Source organism: Excalfactoria chinensis, chromosome 2 (genome assembly GCF_039878825.1).
Source record: "Excalfactoria chinensis isolate bCotChi1 chromosome 2, bCotChi1.hap2, whole genome shotgun sequence".
Taxonomy (NCBI): domain Eukaryota; kingdom Metazoa; phylum Chordata; class Aves; order Galliformes; family Phasianidae; genus Excalfactoria; species Excalfactoria chinensis.
This window is the reverse complement of record NC_092826.1, coordinates 17,437,172-17,457,249: the sequence shown is the minus strand read 5'-3', so window position 1 is coordinate 17,457,249 and position 20,078 is coordinate 17,437,172. Positions and strand designations below refer to the sequence as shown.

The window sequence follows — 20,078 nt, the reverse complement described above, 5'->3', positions numbered from 1 at the left end:
AACTGTAAGTTAGACAAAAATTTAAGGATTGTCTCCCAATGTTAATATTATTTGACTTCCAAATGAGGTAAGATTTTAATTTCAAATGAATTAGAATTAGATTTAAAAATAATTTTCTCAGGAAATGAATATCATAAAGCATACTTAGAAAAAATTGTTTACCTTTTGCTTAGAGACTAGAGAAAGCAACAAAACTACTGTTGACATTGGAGAGGAAGGTGACAGGGACAGATAAATGCTTTGCACATACTTAGTTTCTTCCTTCAGTATCAGGCAGCTGAAATACCCAAGACCACACATAGCAGGTGTGGTAATTTCCTATAGGCTAAGCAACCCAATTATTTTACAACAGCGGGATTCATGCACTGAACTGCTGGAGCCAGAAGATAGCTTTGTTTGCATGCTTGGCATCTGTCTTCCAGAGAACAAGAAAGAAACCTCAACTACTTGTGAAACTGCTGTTGAGCTGTTACACGTTGCAGCACAGGACACTTAATAAGAGGAACACAAAGTTGTTTTCCTAAACAGATCATGCTCTATTTTGCAAATTCCCAAAGTTATCAGAAAATTAATACTCAGGAATGTTAATGTTAATGTACTTCCAGGGTAAAATATGAGATTTTTCTGAGGTTAAATTTCATTATTTCTAACTCAATATTCCATATTGTTTCCTACTAATTTCTATCACTCAAAAGGTTTTGTTTTTTTTAATATGTAGGATGCTCCAAAATTGATGCCTCCTATTTTATACCATGGAAACTACAACAGATACAAAGAGAACAACTTATTAGAGCAAATTGTCATCTATTCCAGGTGACTGTTCCCATAGGGTGCAACAGTTCTGGCAGGGGGGTTGCTTTGCAGCTTCACAGAAGGACAGGAATCCAAATAAACGTGGTTTCTGCAGACCCAGGAGCTGTGAGAAGCCAGAGCTGAGCAGCTCTACTGCTAGTAAGCACTTTGTAAATTAGTCCCTAAAAGTTGTCTTGAAAGGAATCCGTTTTTCTACCCAAATATTAAAAAATAGAAACTAAATCTAAAGAGTATATAACTCCTGAAATATGTAGTAATCTAAAGTTTTCCTCTAGTAATACAAAATATAAAATATATAGTATGTATCTTTTTTGTTATATATATATATCAAAATTATCGAGTTTGATTTCTACTAGAAAAAAATATTTCAAAAATAATACATTGATCTTTTTGAGAATTCTGTGGGTTTTTTTAGAAAAATAAAGGACTTAATTCACTGTTTTTCAAGTCTCTCAGATATTTGGTGAATGAACAATGTAGTTTGTCTATAAACAATAAAGAATATCAAATGCAGTTCATTATGTTGATTAAATCAATAAAATCACATTCATATTTACTAAATTATTTAGGTTCTGAACTGACATATTTTTGAAATCAGTTGAGACTGAGTTAATGACCAGAGTCCTGTGATCTGCAGTGATATTGTCAGTAAATGAAAGGCAGCTGTTGTTTTTTGTCCATGATGGTGACTTAATTGGGCAGATATTCAGAGATTTCTGCAGTATCTTATTTAATTATTTTATTTTCATGGCTTAAACGTTTTATTTACACAAATCCAATTTTCTTAGAAAACTCAATAGTTACTATACAAACCAAAAGACACTTAGGAAAAATATTCTTTGTGCTTTTGAATCCTGGAAGGAAAAGTCTGTCACCAAAATCTTGCTGGCAAATATACTTTATCTAAATTCTACCTGCTTTTTTAAATGCATTTCATGTGAAAACATATGTCTCCAATGAGAATCTTCTAACAAGTTGAAAAGGAGAAGCTTGTAAACTGGCGTCTTTCTACCTAAGGCTGCAGTATCTAAGGACAGGGTCATTCAAGGACTACAGTGTGGTAGTTGCTATCAGTATCCAGACTGCAAGCAAAGTTTGCCTTAATCTTGTCATGGTTCCAGAAGCACAGTGGGGAATCCTACATTTCCATAAGACAGCCTGTATCTCTAACCCCTTTTCCAGCCATTTGGGTGCAGCTGCTGTGCTCCACTGCCTTTCCAGTTAAAATTGCAAATACCATCCGGCTTGTAAAAAATTGAATTGGGAACAGTTTGATAATGTTCTCAGAAGGATGTCAGTCAGATATCTCCAGTGTGGAGGCCTAGAACACGGACTCGACCATGCATATATGTTCCCAGAGTTAGCGCCAGGAGTCATAAACAGATCTGACAGAGAAAGGGTGAAGATTATTTTTGTACAGAGGTTTTGTTGCCAGAGGTACAGTGTGTGATTTTAGTGGCCTAGTCTTGCAGATACCAACATCCACTTGAGAACACATACTGAATTGCAACATAGATGACTGTGTTATGCCAGTATTCCCTTCAATAACACAGTTGTACTGAAAATGTTCTGTGTACCACAGTAACAGGGACAAAACTGGAGACATTCTCCAATGCAGATTTGCTCTCCAGATAACCATGGTCCTGCCTACAAGCTGAAATGATGCATGCTTCTGTACTTGGCAAAGAGGATTTGAATAGTGCATTTCCTGGATTTCAGGCTACTCAGATACATAAGAAGACAATGATTTCTATTTCATACTACAAATTTTTCACCACTTGAAGTATATCTATTATACTTTGTGGACTCTGTGTCACACTCTTCATCATCCTTTTTCTTTTAGCCTTTTTTTGTTTAGTTTTTTAGGCATAGGATGAATTTTGCAGTATTTGAGCACATCGTCAATTATACTGTGGTACATATTTTTCTGATTTCTTTCTGTTCATTTGTAGTAATTTATAAGATTTTATAACTTATAATTTTTTTAATTTCATTCACTAATAGTCAAGAAACAAATCCTGTTCTTTCCTTTCAAGATTTACTTGGGAGTTTACCTTGAACCTACATTGCTATTTAAGCTGGAAGGAAGCAGAGCTCTAGAACTCCTTCCTTGGGCACACTCAACTGCCGAAAAATTAGAACAGAAAATGCTGACCTTAGATTGAACTTTCAGAGTTTATGGCAGTATGAGTAAACGTTTTCATTTTCTATTTAAGGGAGCATTTCATTATTCCCCCCAGATAAAGCTGTAGTGTCATTTAAATGAGTGGTACTGCTCTTCCTATTGCTGTTGGTTGCAGTCCACATAGCCAGAATGAGTCAACTAACACGAGATCCAGCACAAGGCTAGGATTTTGTTTTTGAGGTGGGGATTTAGCAGTACCAGACTCCCCATCCCCCTTTACCCCCTTTTTTTATTTTTTCTCTTTATTTTTTTTTTCTTTAACAGACATGTAATTCCATTGGAACAGCTCCCTTAGTTTGACTTACTGTGTGGTTCTAAAATTACTAGAATGTATGAAGAAGTGAAAGGATTTTGTTCCCAAAGAGCAATGACAAAAGAAAAAGTAGTCCTTTTCCATCATTCCATAGCCCTTCATATTTCTATGCATACGCCTTACTACCGCATGTGGGAGGTCCAAATGAATGTGTAAACCTCTCTTAATATAATTCAACACAACTACCAAGCTATGCTGAAATGCAGTTAGCAGGGCTAAGTTGATTCTGCCAGCCTAAGAACTAGCACAGTCTCAGCTTTGTTAGAAAAACAAAAGGTCATTACATACAAGAATTTCAGATCTGCATGTTTAAAGTGAGGAGGGAAGAGAAAATGCTCAACAAATTAGTTGCCTCATACTAACATTTACAGAAAAGTTTTAGCAGTTAACAGAATATTACATTTCTCTTTTTTTTCCTCCACACTAACACTGTAAAGTAAGAAAAGCAAACAATGGCATAGCAAGAGTACTCAAGCTATCCAACTACTTATTAAAGAAATCATTTAAACCAGAGTTCCTCTCCTGTAGCGCTGCAGGAATTGACTAGGTCTTGGAAAATGATGTTAACTTAGTGAGCTTTCACCCTCTCCAGGGCATAATTATTTACTACCTAATAAATTATCAACAGTTATCAAGTCTGTTTCCCAATAAATCTGGCCTTAGTGACTGGTAACAACAATAATACTTCGATTCACTGCACATTTGAAAGACATCACTTAGGAATACCATAAAGTGGTCCTCATTAGTGAGCTGAAATAGAATGCCTTATGGCCCGTTTACAAAGAGATAAAGACACTTAATTATCCAGCTGTAATGTAGTTCCTTAATAGTTTCTGCTTGAGACAGCAGTTTTGCAAGTAACCAGCTATTCATGGAGAGATGAGAAGTAAAGAAGTCTTTCACAAACTGCTAAAAGAGATTAAGCCACTGGCTTTGCTTAATATCTCCAGTGTCCATATTTCTTTAATTTATTTATATTTTTTCCACACAAAAACCCTAATGTGCATTTAGTGTTTCCAGCTGAATAATGCATACAAAAAAAAAAACAAACTTCGCTAACAAGCCATTTGAGTGACACTAGCAGTGTTGTTGGCTGGTTTGTACATGCTGATATCCCCTCTAATATCTTTGCTGTGACTGAATAATTGCATTTTCACAAAGCAGGGTGAAGAGGGATTTGGCACTGAGATATGCTGTAGGAGTGAGAGATGGTAACTGATTTCAATATTAATAACCATGAATTGAAATATAAAAATATATACTCAAAATGTTCATTCTCCAGCAGTAACAAATATCGACTCCTTGCTGTCACTTTCAGGAACTCAATAGGGACAAAGTACAGGAATCCCCAGTTCTGTTTTGAAGATCTCAGATACGTTTGTCTCACTGACAAACATACTAAATGATGTACACTTCAATTAACTTATTTAAGTATGGTACCCCCATTAAACCACAGTTTGATTTGATCATAACTGACACATTTAGTTGCATTTTATTATACAAAGTAACTTGCAAATGAAGTTATCCTTGGCTGAACCAGGTACATATATTTATTTTTAATATATTATTATTTTATATTAAAAACATTATATCTTTACTTTCAAAAAACAATGGTTGCTATAAATTTAATCTTTCCCACTCACATGAATAGCAGCACTATTCTTTTCACCCCTTATAGATAATGAGAGAAATAGACACTTTCAGGCTCAATTCTCCTAAGACAATCTGTTTAACAAAAGTTTCTTTGATGATTCTAAAGGAAGTGTACAGACTTCTACATCTGCCTCCTAAAGGTTAGTCATGCAAAATTTAGTCCTGGAAGCTCTTAAATTTTCTGAGCATCTCTGCAAAAATGTGCATGAACATACAAATTCTTCACAGGAAACAGAGAGTCTATAGCACATGAACAAATGAACCTGTGAAGTACAAAAGAATACCAGTGCTGATGTGAAGGTGTTTCCTACACAACTGCACAAAGACCACTGCAGCACTTCAGTTTCTTTCAATTTGGTGGTCCTGTACATGAAAGACAAGGAAGACTGAGTGTTTCCTATGGCACTCATCAAATTAAAATTCCATTTTTTTATCTCTAGATTCCAAGATTTCAAAATAGATACAGATACAGGCAGTTATGCTAAATAAGTCGAGTAGGTTTATATTGGTGAGTCTTGTGAATTGTGGGTGGAAAAAAGTGATGTTTTTTCACAGTTATCTTCTGCAATAATGTAGAATAGTTCAGTTGGAAGGGACCTTCAAAGGTCATAATCAACTGCCTGATCACTTCAAGGCTAACCACAATGAGGATAATGTCCAAATGTCTCTTTAACACTGACAGGTGTGAGGCATCAACTGCCTTGCTGGAAAATCTGTTCCAGAGTTTAACCACCCTCACACTAAAGTTTTTTCAATATCATTATACAAACACATTGTCATTCTTAGCTTTGACACTTTTGAGTATCTATGTAGTGCTCAATGGCAGAATAAGAGACCTGTGGAATACAAGTGGCTTCAGTTCATTAAAATAGCTTTTATTCAAAGATCAGGTGTGGCTGCTGTAGTTTAACCAAGTCAATTTAATTGTATTTTTATTTCATTCTTAATTAGCAGTAAGAAAAAAATAATAAAAATATTTAGAATTTATGGATAAAGTGTCCTGTTTTGTTATTTGTGTTAGGGTCATTCAGTTTCAGCTACAAAAGAAAAAAAAAAAAAAGAAAACAAACAAACAACAACAAAAAAAAACCTGTCACTTTATTCATGCATTTCTTTCTTTTAACCATACTTCAAATGCGTGGATCAAGGCACACCCTTGATTCACATCAGATTTACAGCTTGCAGTTAAAGCTGGTCATAAACTTCATAAATTATCAAAAAATCTTGTTCTGATTGCTTCCATGCTTTGGAAGAAAAATGAAGTGACTAATGTGTCATACAAGGTTCCTGTCTCATGAGTTACACTATATCATGTTGAACAAAAACCTTAACAAAGGTAGGGATGAAGTGCAAAAGGAAGACAAATGTTAAGGAGCTAAAAGAGATTTCTAGTGAAATGGTTACACAGAATATATCTCAGATGAATACCAATATTATTGCTGCTTTGCACATAAAACCAGTAACTGTATTGTGCAATCTTATATCATCTACTTTGCTGTCTAAAATGCGTTAGATTTGAGTAGTTAATTTGCCTCGATATATAGCTGAATCAGTACTTTACAGAAAATTCATGTTGCTGAACACAATTCAAACAGTAAGACTTAAAATCATGCTTGGAGCACTTGAGTCTTTTAATCTATGTTGGCATTCTGATGAATCTTATCTAATTCTCTTTTTAAATACTGACTTGTATTGTAGAAGTTGTCTTTGAAGTCTCGCTAATGAAACAGGCCAGCTTCTCTGCTGGGGTAATTTTGTTAGTGCCAGTGGAGTTTCCCCTGTGTCTGCAACCTTCAGGTCATCTCTTTGAAGTTCTCATTCTATCCTCAATCTGTATATTTCACTATAGATTTTAACATCATAACAATTGCATTCTACGAAATAGAATACTTAAGATTTAATGTTTTGAGTAAATGAACTGCTATGCCTTTTAAAAGTAAGTATTCCAATAGAATAAAGTTTTCCATGCGGAATTTTCTAAAATATGAAAACTACTCAGAAGTCTAGAGATTTGAACCTTTGCAGAAATGTCTAACCCACTGACAAAGTTATTTACTTCACAAACTCAACAGGCAATTCTGGGGAGGTAAATTCCTGGCATACATGTGTATTATTTTGAGAATTAAGCTTAGCTTCTCATCAGCATTCAAGAGGAAGCTAATGCTTTATTTCTCCCCTACTAGGAGGTCACAGAAACAGACATTCATGACAAAAGTTTCTTTACTTCTCCATTAATCTTAAGTACATGAATTTAGACCAAAGGTTTTAATAAGGTATGCTAATATGCAGTCTGACTCTGACTATATTTATATATATATATACACATATTTATTGTTTATATATTTAATAATAATAATATTTAATAATAATATTTAATAATATATCTAATAATATATTTATTATTATACATATATATTAATATTTATATATTATATATTATATTTATATTTATATAAATATAATATATATTATTTATATAAATATATTATATATTATATTTATATATTAATATATATATTTATATATATGTATAATATATATATTTGTATTTATATATATATAATGAAACCAGAAAAGGACAATAAATGTTAAATATAAAGTTAAACATATTTCCCACTGAAATTTTTAAATTCCCTTATGGTGTGGGTAGGATTAATTATGAGTCATGCAAATTAATGTAAACATGATAGGCACACTAGGTCAATTTTCTTATACTGGAGCAAAAAAGGAAAAGAACAAAGTATTTGAAAATAGGTGGGACTTCAGATTGAGCACATTTTGTGACCTTTGGCTTTAAACATAATTTCCCACTGGACTAATGCATTTCTGAATTACTTAGTTTCAACTTGGGTATACTTCTACGACAAATATATTATCTATTACTTAACACAATTTGCAGTGCATTCCTTGCAGTTTTTTTCAGTCAATGCTACAAATTCTTTTGAAAAGTATTTTTTTCTGACCTGGTAACTTAGTAAGTCTCTCTCATACCTTTTACCATCTTGGATGTTTATTGGTTGAGGGTAATAGTAATGTGCTTAAATCAACAGAACTATCACACTTTTCATATTCTGAAATACTCATAATACCTGTCGATACTGAAATAAACAGAAATTTAGACAATATCCAATTATCTGTTATCTTCAATAAGTGAAGGACTTCTCAGCTTTGCAGACAGATGTACATTGCATCTTCAAGGATTAATTTAGCCTTAAGCTCAACATTTCTATTTCTCTAGTTTTCTGTTGCAGAAAAGTAAAATTCACGGGCTTTTTTTTTTTTTTTTTTTTTTTAGATTTGAGTATGGAGATTAGTTTATTTCTAGAAAGTTTCTTTAAATTTCCACAACACCGAACAGTCATTTCAATGAGGTTAGTGTCTTAAAGCAGTGCTTTTTTCAGAAAAATCAGAAAATCTATTTTAGAAATTTATTGACAACCCTTCCAAGATTGTTTGGCCTAAAACTATATATGAACGAGCCACAGACACAAGCCAAAATGGAGACTTGTGTGTCCCCACAGTATCCAGCATTTATTTGACTCTTTGTATTCTTTGGGATCTTTCAGAGTTTCTATTTTTATAGTTTATATGCATCTGAAATCCAAGAATTACTCACTGTCAGAAAGAGGTGGGTGGTATTTTGGAAACAAAACTCACAAACAATTTGTGCTTGACAGGTGGCCCCCATCTCAAAACTAGTCTTCTACAAAACCAGCAGTGAAAGTGGGATCTGGATTTTATCTTTAGTCCATCTGTATTTTTAAAAAATTATCCCCCCCCTCTTTTTTTTTGTTTTTTCCTCCCTTCCTCACTCCCCTTTAGGTTCTTCAGAAATCCTCACAACATTTATCCAGCCATGGTTGAAGTAACAAAGCAGATTATACTGTAGGATTGCCACTCAGTATTAGGGACTTTGTTAGTTAAGCTTCTCAGAGTGTAAAAGTAAACAAAAGCCATTTCTGCTCAGTGCTATATCTCCACACTGGCCACGAATTACCTCACAGACTACTAATAGGCAGACTTCTGAAAGTCTTCTAACTTACTTAAACTAATCTAAAAATAAATATTCTGATACAATTATATCATTACTGGAAAAAAATTATCTCGTGATTTATAATCAAAAAACAATGGTTCATTTCAAATGCAGTCATTCAACTGTAACTGTTATTTTACTTAAAATATCTTTCTTAATTCCTAACTTTATTTCACAAATTGGAAAGCCTGAGTATTATGAAGTAAGCAAAGGAGATCATCTTGCTGTCTGTGACACTTTTTGGTTTCTATCTCCGGAGAGTTTTCAGATTTCTCGAGACTGGCAGTATTTTGTAAAATAAACAAACATACATATAATGTAGAATGCACAGTCGTACACATTTAATTTATGGTGGGAAATCCAAAAAAGGTACTTAAAGACATTCTTAAAATACTGAAGTTTTAGCCACATTTTTCAGTTCCTCTCATCTCTTGTTTTCATTCCTGGAAAGTTACTCATCTGTAACGATCTTGCCTCTTAGTCTTGATGCCTTGCTTAGGTCACACTTCCTTTCGAAGATGAGTATCAACAGTTAAAAACGTGAAGTTTTTATGGGAGTCTGTCTTTCGCTAGCTCTTCATCTTTATAATAATTCAAAAATCTTTATTAGACTCAATGACACCTAGCAATCAAAACTTCACATAACAAAATATTATTGTTTGTCAATGACAGATATCTATTATTGGGTCTTCCTCTTCTCTCCAGTGTTGACTGTTTTGTAGTTTTACATAACAGTATCGTACATACCTTATTTCTCATCCAAAAATTCTGTATTTTACAGCTCTCTCTTCTCATATGGAAATCGTTCCAGGTCTGTAATTATTTCCCTCATACTATTCTGTTCTGGATCATTTCCATTTGTGCTATATGCTTTATGAAATTAGATGACCAATATTTAACAGAATAAGACAGAAGAGGTGTCACTGATCTGTTTCACATTTAGCTATTCTCTACCTCCCAATAAACACGTCTTATGACATATTTATGTGTTAAGCATTAGTGCATACATGAAGACTTCTGCAAGGCTAAATTTCATATTTTTGTTGAGAATTGTGAGTAGCCTTAGTTGTATTTCCCAGCACATATACTCTTCTATTTTCAACACATATTTACATAGACTGAAGCTAGTAGCAATTTTTATTGTAATGATTTCATTTTCTGCCTTCATTGGAATAGTCTCATACTCCAGGATATTATTTTAACTTAAGATATCTGGCTTCTTTTTAGCTGTGGATATGCTTACCAAATATATTAGTCAGCTCAACTTAGATGGTTAGTGGAATCTCTTCTGCAATTATTTCTTTTAAAACTTTCACAAAAAAAGCATCCAAGGAATATTCTTACAATACACAAGAAAAAAGTACTAGTGTCTAAAACTGAGGGTGTGAGTTAACCAATTAGGATTATATTTAGGCATTTAGCCATGCTGAGTAACTTTTACTTCCACAGTTCCTCATCTCTAAAAAAAAAAAAAAATGCTGAAAATTCAGGTTTTCAGACATCTGAATTTGGATCGAGGAGTCCAGGTTAAATGATCCACTGCTGAAATCCTCATTCAAAGAAGCAAATGAGGAAACCAAGTTTAGAAAAAATGTGTTTCAGTTTTTTTTTGTTTTTTTTTTTTTTTTTGTTTTTTTTTTCTTTGAATCAAATTTGGAATATTTTGAAAATCTTTTTCTAATCTTAAAAAGAACTTGCAGTAAAGATCCATATGAAAATAATATATATTTCATATTGATGATAATTTTAAAATACTTCTGAGCTCTAGTAGAAAACCCTGAATACAACTTTGCCAGGTTTCTTTGCCAAAAGATCACAAAACCTGATAAATGAATTGCATTGCATCACAATTTTTCTCTACTGATATGAGAGCAGCGTACTATGAAGGATGTTATTTACTTCAAAATGCTCGGGAATTGTCTAACAGAATAAGCAGAAGGAAACACTTAGAATAAATATGAGGAGGGAAAAAAACGTAGTCTATCAACATGGGTCCAAGCAGGAAACACTTCCAAAAGATGAGATGTAATCCTCGCCACTGGAACTATTCAGATTTAAACCACACATGTTGCATGGGAATATACAGCAGAGAGCAAACCCACACTGCCTTGAGCTGAACAGCATGAATGATATATTTTTCAGCCTCTTAAACCAAACACTGTGTAACAATGCAGGTGAATTATTTTTAAAATTTTTTAAATTATTTATAGTAATTAGAGCTCTGGAATTACCAAGAGGAAACAAGCGGGGGACCTTGCAGTGCTGGTACTTAACATCACATAGGCCTTTCTTTTACAGTTCCACACTCACTGAATGACTAGCAGAACTTGTGCATCCACAGTTACTCCATGTTTACCCTGAATCTTTTCTCAGAAGAGGTTTGATGACCTCTTTGTTATCAAAAAGGTTTCTTTGATGTTTCTTTTCTCAACTTTATTTCCCCAGCAGTAGTTTTAATTTACTACTCGGCATATCAGACACAGCTGTTTACCCCCTTTTAGTTGCTAATCTTAGCATATGACCTTTGCTGTTACATTCTCCCTTACATCTCTTATTCCCTCTACGTTAAATAACCTTTTCCTATTTTTCATAATTACTAATGTATTCTTTCCACTGTCATATTTTCATCCCTCACAGTGATCTCCAAGCAACACTTGTCTTTTTCCACCACCTACCTTGCATAGTCCTGATGAAAGGAATGTCTGTAATATTTTTAGCATTAGAAAAATAAAATCCCACCTCAATTACTTTCTCATTGTCTAGAAGAAATGTGTTTATTAACATAGTCAAACTTGAGGAGAACTGTCCCAGATTGTTAGTCAATCTTTCAAAAGATGTTATTTTTTTCTTTCATATTCAGAAAGTGTTTTATATAATCAGTGATAAACAAGATCTTGAATAACAAAACAAAACAACAACAAAAAAACAAAACAAAAAGAAACAGCAATCCTTTATTATAAACAAAAAACTTATTCGGTAGAAGAATTACTACTTTTGTATGGTTACTGCACCTTAAGTGCCTACAACTGAATTCATTAGCTTTAGAACATATTTATGTGTATGGAGTTCTGGTTTAATTTCCTTCATTTTCTCTCCAATTACTGTAAAGGAACTTGAGAGTTGGCACCCATAAAGTAACCATCAATAAATGTGTTTGACTGCAGCAGGAGACAGATGCTCAAAGGAGCAAAATAGTCAGTTTTGCACAATAGCAAAATAGCTAATGTGTAGTCAGTGAAATTCTGTCCTACAGCAGCTAAGGTTTTGATATAATAACTCAGTGATATTCAATTAAAATAATAAGATATGACTGTTAGCATAAGGTTTGGCTTCAGAACTGTCTTAATGTTATTTGATTGGTGGGTTCTTATCAGGTCTTTTTTCCTCGATTATAATCCTAGAACCATATGAGTAATTTTGGTTAGAAAAGACCCATAAAATCAGCAACTCCAATCATTACATAACTCTGCTAACTCCACCACTAAACGCTGTCCTTAAGCACTGCATCTACACATCACTTAAATACCTCCATGTTCTTCTCTTTCTTGGAATAAGCTAATAATTGGACTAATCAAGTTATATAAAAAATAATGCAGCACTTCAGAAAGAAATTTGTAATGTTTTATAATTCTGCTTTCTTACCTCCTTCCTTAGAGCAGAGTGTAATTAAAGTATGAACTGTATCCATCAATTCAAGCTGCTGCTTCTGCAGGACACTGTTATTAGTTGTTGCCTTGTTTAATTGCTTCTCTAATTCCTGGATTATGTAGCTTTGCCGAGTGACCAAACTCTGTAGATTCTCTTTTTCCTCTTTCAAAGTGTCCATCTCTTCTTTATGTCTTTCTTCCATTTCTAAAATTTTGTGCTCAAGTAAACTAAAATAAAATAAAACATCAAGCAGATATTATTTCACAATAACTTTTTTCACAACACAGAAAGTAAAGCAACTTTGTCTTCACTGTAGAATTCAATAAATAAATTATTTATTCTGAAATGTCACAGCTGTTAATTCAGCATAACATTCTCCATCAAGTGGACAAACATGATTGATCACTAATCTTCAATCTTGTAACTGTTTGCTTTAAAATGGTGCTAAAAATAAAGACCATGAAATTACACGTCTAGTTATTTATAACAATCAGATTGTATAAGCATATAGACAGTAACAATTTTTTATTGCAGTTGTTCAAGCAGAAAAGTCTAAGGTAGGCAAAGAAGGGAGAAGTGAAGGCCATTGAAGAAAAAGCCATTAGTAGCATGGGCTGTTCAATTTGATGAGAGGTAAAAAAAGAGTGAACTAAGAAATCTTTGTGAATGGTTTTGTGACAGAATGGAAGTAGGTAAGCACTAGCAGCTATCAAAGGATGTGAAATGCACAGTCAAAATACCATTTGATGTCCTCTGGGAAGCTGGGAATAGAATTGTGTATCAGTTGAGTGCTATCTGCTTCCACATTTCACAGCTAATGTCTGTCAACAGTGAACAAGATGTTTTTTCAAGCCCTTGTTTTGACGCAGTGGTGATGCAATGGGTTTACATAACAGGGTTTTGATAGTTAGGGATAGGAGAGCCAGCTTCTTGGAGGAGGCCAGGAGCTGTTCCAACTAACTCCAAAAGGGAACTATCTCTGGCCAGAGCTGAGCCAGTGTGCAAAGCAGGTTGTGCCTCTGGGAGAGTGGATTGAAAAAAGGCACAAACACTGCACAACAGTAGCTGAGAGGACAGAAAACATGTGGGAGAAATAGCAGTCCCCAGAGTCAGGGCAAGAGGGCAGGACGTGCTCCAGACACAGTGCAGAAGCTCCCTAGAGCACAGGAGAGGCTTGTGTTAGAACATGTTGTCTCCCTGCAGTATCTGGGCATCACATGGAGCAGATCTCCACCTGCAGCCATGGTGCAACAGTGGATGTGGTCTGATAGAGCTGCAGTCTATGGAGATCCCCTGCAGGAGCAGCCCTGGGCCAGACCTGAAGACATGGAGAGGAGCCCACAGTGGGTCAGAGAGGCTGGGGAAGCTGCCTCTTGAGGGGACCTGTGCCAGAGCAGGTCAGTCCCAAAGGATGAACCATGTGGTATGGTGCCATACTGGAGCATTTATTGAAGTGCTGTAGCCTGTGGGAAGCCAGTGTGGGATCAATTCAGAAAGAAAGGCATGTCATGGAGCAGGGGGCAGAAAGTGATCACGTAGGAGGAACAGATGACAGAGCATTTTGGACTGACCACAGCTCACATTCCATTTCCCTGCACTGCTCAAAGGGAGGAAGCAGAAGATGGTGATTACAGAGGGAAGGTGTTCTTAGTTTGCTTTTAGTTTCTCACTGCTCTAGTTTGTCATCAATATATAATAAAGTCAGAGCATGTAGTATGCACCACAAGAAAGAGTGGTAGTTTTTAGTTGCCCATCAATGGTAAAATACTACAGCTGGGAGCTTAAAAGAAAGATTTTATTAATATTGGATAAATAAATAAATTTATCTCCTCTGCTACTTTCTTCTGTCTGGTAATTCTACTGTACATGCCAAAATAGGTATTTCTTATGCTAATAAACCAACTGGCTGTTACAGACTTCCCAACAAACTGCTTCCTGTCCAAGACAGTTCTATATTTTATTTATCTGCACTCTTCCCCCACCTTTGTTTTTACTCCTGGGTAATAGATCAGTGGCAAAATGCCTGCATAATTTCAGGTCATTTAACCTAACTGAAGAATGTAATAAAATCCATATGGGGTTGTTTGTACTAGATATCACAAAGCCTTAGTATGAGCTGCTACAAATGATAATAATGCAAGGATTAAATTCAGGCCCTGGATTTGCTGTACAAGCTGGAGTAATATAAAAGGTTTTTTTGTTGTTGTTTGTTTGTTTTTTCCTCACTAAATAAAAGAAATCAAACAACAAATCTCTCTCTGAAATGTATGAATGTGGGACTTGCAGAGATATTGAAAAAAGTATACTTTGCAAGATCAACATATATAGTTCTGTGAAAATCACAAGGATCTGAGTGAGGAGGAAGAAATTAAAAGAGGGGGAGGGAAAACACTTTTTCTTGGAGTCAGATTCATTCCCAAACACATGGGTGAATGTGATATTTCATTCTTAAAGTCTGTGTTTGAATAGGTGCTAGATATGGCTACCTTCTGCTTTGACATCCTACTTAATATCCTCTCATGACAAGGTTACCCACTTACTGGATAAAGAGAAGATAGTGGATGAGGGACTTTCACAGATTTTAACAAAGAATTTGATACTGACTCTCACAGTATTCTTCTGGACAAAATGTCCAGCATTTAGCTGGACACATACTCAATAGCACTGGTGAACAACTGACTGAATGGTAGGACTCCAAGCATTGTAGTAAATGGGTTAGCATTAGGCTGGTGGCATTGCTCCCCAGGGCTCGATTTTAGGGACTTTTCTGTCAAAATTTTTTATCAGTGACCCAGACAAAGAAGCTGAGTGCACACTAAGTTTGCAAAAGGCACTAAATTAGATGATTCCTTTGAGAGTAGAGAGATCTTGATAGAACACTAGACAATAACCAATCATATAAAATGTAATAAGAAATAATAATGGATTATGCATTTGGGATAGCGTAATCTGGAATATATGTTTAGGCTGGGGGACAAGTGGCTGCACCACTGCAGAGGGATTTGGAGGTTTTGGCTTATGGTAACCTCATTATAAGTCAACAGTTCAGCCTGCCAGCCAAAAGGGCTCGACTGTATTAAGTGCGTTCTCTACAGCTAACCTGTCAAAAAAAAAAAAAAAAAAAAAAAAAAAAAAAAAAAAAAAAAAAAAAAAAAAAAAAAGTGATCGTCTCAACTATATTTAGTGTTGGTTTAGCTTCATCTCAAATGCTGTGTGCTGTACACATTGGGGCTCCACAGTGTAAGGGATAAAGCTATTAGAATGTGTCCAGTTATGGGCAACAGCAACGGCAAAAGGTTTTGAGGGCATGACATAGAAGTGCCTGAGGGTACTTGGTTGGTTGAGCTTAGAGGACGCCAGGGGCTGATTTCATTACTTCTTCAAGAAGGATGAGAGAGGGAGGTGCTGATTTCTTCTCTCTGGTAACAGATAATAGAGCATTAGGTCTGAAAGCCACATCAGGGGGAAGTTCACATTGTATATTAGAAAAAAATCTCTATTGTGAAGGTGGATCAGGATGGATCAGGCTCTCCAGGGAAGCTGTCATGTTTAAATCTGTTAAGAACAGTGTAGACCATGATCTTTGATATATGGTTAAATTTTTAGGTTGCCCTTTATGGAGTCATAAGATGGATTTATGATTACCATAGGACCCTTCAAACATAGGATATTCTATGATTTCTATAATCCACTGAAAACACTCAGACTTGACAATGTGGGGGAAAAAAAAAAAAAAAAAAAAAGGGAAAAAAAAGAAAAAAAAAAAAGAAAAAAAAGTCATATTCATATTACTTTATAGTTAAACAGAAGGTAAAAATGAAAACAGCTCCCTTTGTCTTTGTCCATGTCTCATCTCCTTAAATGTCCATGCATCTTTGTCCATGCATCTCCTTAAATCTTGTCCATGTCCGAATTTAAATGATTTCCCTATCTTAATGATTTCATTTAAAAGATAGACTTTCACAGTCACAGTATATATTGCTTCCTACCATAGCCCTAAGAACATGGTAAATGAACCAATGGAGACGACAGCCTTATTTGAAGTAACATTGGACATATCAAGCAAGGAGGAGGAAGCTGACAATGTTTAAAGCTTCCCTGTTTAGCATGTTCAGAGACAGACAGCGAACAGATGTTTTACAGCTTTAGGAATAATATATCCTAATATTTATGAGTGGTGTTTTGAGAACATGTGGTGGAAAGATGGGATTGTCAAGATACTTGGTTTCTTTACAGTTTCCATGTAGATTAAAATTCTTGTTATTATAAATTGCAAAACTAAGCTATTTTAAGGAATGCATATGCATTTGTGCAATGATCTTTCCATAGCCACAATTATACCACAGATAAGAGTAAGTCCTCAGGATAGGACCACTCCCTATATTCCTAGGAGAAATCCATAACAACTGCATTTAATTTTGTTTAACTAAGAATCAGTGAGAAACTGTTACTAAAGGCTCTGATGAACAAAAGCAAAAACTTAAATAAACTGGATACTTCTGCACTAGCATGTTCCAAAAGGAAAAAATTCTAAACAGCATGAGAAAAGCAGCTCTTATAGACATTGACTCCAACAAGGACAGATTTTTTCATATATATTATTAAATTAATATATATTATATTTCAATTAAATAATGTGCTAGAAACCTCATCAAGAAATCTTTAAACAGGTTGGAAAACATACATAATATATTTAGATTTCTTAAATGGTTGTCAGAGCACTGTAGTATGGAAATAAGTAAAAGAATAAAAAAATTCTAATAGTCAAATAGCATGAAGAAAATAATTTGTTGAGTTCTTGGTAAACAAATGTTATCCATTTTTCAAGACATATTATGAAAACAGATTTGAAAATATTTCTACTAGCTTTCATTAATGACCGTTGTTGACATAAAAACTCACAAAAATAAAAAAGAAGGTCGTCATTATATCAATTAATCTGGAAACACTGGATACAGTTGTGCAACATTCTTTGATGTGGAATGCCACTGATATGATGAAATGACTGTTTTCTTTCTACTTCAAGCTTACCGTACAATTTTCTTTTAGGTCTTAAAACATTACTGATCTAAACAGTTGAAGCAGTCATGGAAACCACAAAGAAATAAGTCACTATTCACAAGAAACATCATATCTATATACACATAAACACACAGACATATGCATACATGTATGCATGTTTTACAATTGTAGCTTTCAAACTGTGGGAAAATGTCGAGAACATTGAGAACACAATGAAGTTAGGAAGAACAAAAAAATGTTATCATATGGGTAAGTATCAATATTATCCATTTGAAAATGGATCCCTGGAGTTATTACCTAGAAGACATCAAATTAATAAACAAAACCCTTAGTTTTCCTCCAAAGTAACCATGTTTGTTTTTTATTGTACAATATACTGAGATTTGTCAGGCTGGGAATCTATTTGCAACAAATGATGTGTTAGCTTTGTCAGGATATAAACTAGTGATATGCCTCGATGCAACTGTGCTGTGTTCAGGTGATTCAGAAAAAGCCCTCTGAGGATGCTGAACAAGGTAGAAGGCCAATACAGAAGTCAGAGAACAACTTCCAGTGAAAACTGCTGTCGGTTTGAAAGGTGATGAAGGAGAACATATAGAAAGCAATCTTGTAGCTCTCTGGGGAGGAAGGAAGTCTGGTTTAGACAATCTGCCTTATAAGGTATGTAGTTTATTCACTAATCCATTCCAGACCATGGCAGTTTAAGAGAGCTTTTTTTGTTTTAAAAAAAAAGTCTTTGTTTTCAGAAGCCTCAGTTTAAACATGTGGGAACGGGATATAGACCAGATCATAGAGATGGACAACTTCAGCATTAAAATAATCTTTAAAAAAGAAATTTGAGACTTATTAGAGATACAGATAAAATCATTTACTTTTTTAAGCTATTCAATAATTTAAAAAAAAAAAATAGAAGAAATAAATAAAGAGAACACATCACACTACGAAAAATTCTTTGGCTGTATATGTATGTTTTTCTTCTATTAAGAGTGTATGGGAAGATAAACAGGTAGAGAATTTAAATGCCTATGTTTGGGTGCAGTAATAGGATTTTCTCATTAAGATACTTTTACATGAATGAATTTTTCCCTGAATTTATAGGTGCTAAACATCTGTACTTAAGTAGTTGGACTAATTGGTTCAAGGAGTTATAAAAAAGTATCCCCATAGTTCTTCAGGCCATGTTATTTATCCTCTGCCTATTTCTTTTTTATTCCAGTTATATGACAATTCCACTGAAATCACAAAATTGAAGTCAATAAAATGGACCTGGATTTACCTTCTTGCATATGCAGAGCTTGCAAAATGAATAAATAAATAAATAAATAGACAGACATACTGTGGTTCCACACCTTTCACACAGTCAAACGGTAATTCACCATTTTAAAGTACACCTTTCATAGAATGACATTTCTTGTACTTCATATTACTGTCATCTGATTATCTTCAACTTTAAGTCGTAATTTGTTTAAATGTCACGACTGCTAGTTACTACAAAAAGGTCCAGAATCCATTATGATTTTCCACTTCTATTTCAGTACTTCAGAAGTGAACAGAAAGTTATTTTGATATTTGCATACTGAAACCAATGTCTCATAAGTTAAATGCAGCCAGTACAATATGAAGAAAAAAAACAACAAAAAAAAAAAAAAAACAACAAAAAAAGGCTCAAAAGAGCACTTAAGCGGGGAAATCTTTCAAGAATAAATTAAAATAGCATTTTAAAAGCCTAGTGGGATTAAAAATGGCAATGCAAGAAACCACCATTTACATTACAGTGGGTGGGAACCCACAAGACTAAATTATTTATGGCATGAGAGCATTCAATAGAAACAAGATACTGGGGCAAATGTGACTCTACTTATGCTATGGAATATCTTTCACTTCAGTGGGATAAAATGAAAAAGTTGGCCCCTCTTCCCAGCAGAGGCAGGAAGTAGAGTGTAAGGCCAAGAAAAGAGTCTAGTCAAAAAAACATGAAACGGTCCCCTGTTGATAAGCAGTACTCATTGTATTTAAGGATAATATACAAAGTACTGTAGTATATCAACAATCACTTATTATTACTATAATATTTTGTATTTATTTCATCCAAAATCCAGTTCTTTGGAATGATTAAGATCTGTATTTTTATTTTACATGGAGGAAAATTTAGCACAGAAATGATCTCCACCCAATGCACCATCTGTTTTGATTACATTTTGGACTGTAACAGTTCCTGCACTCGTTCCCACTGTGGTGTGCACCTACTGCAAAAGAAAGGCCCTATGCGCCAATTTTCAGTCCATGTATACAACAATAACAAAATGATTTATCCAGTTCATTGATTTGAAAATGAGATTACACAGATAGACAAATTCACTTAAACTACAAGCAACTACTGAACATATGAGTAACCTGCAAACATTGCTTAA

General features: G+C 34.4%; 1 protein-coding gene across 1 annotated transcript in view; it reads right to left on the bottom strand.

Moving 5' to 3' along the window:
• ANGPT1 (angiopoietin 1) overlaps positions 1 to 20,078 on the bottom strand; it is a 152,129-nt gene that overhangs the window by 54,682 nt on the left and 77,369 nt on the right. Inside the window, exon 4 of the mRNA XM_072329227.1 lies at positions 12,640 to 12,872. Coding sequence (XP_072185328.1) covers positions 12,640 to 12,872 — 233 coding nt within the window. The remainder of the gene's footprint in view (positions 1 to 12,639; positions 12,873 to 20,078) is intronic.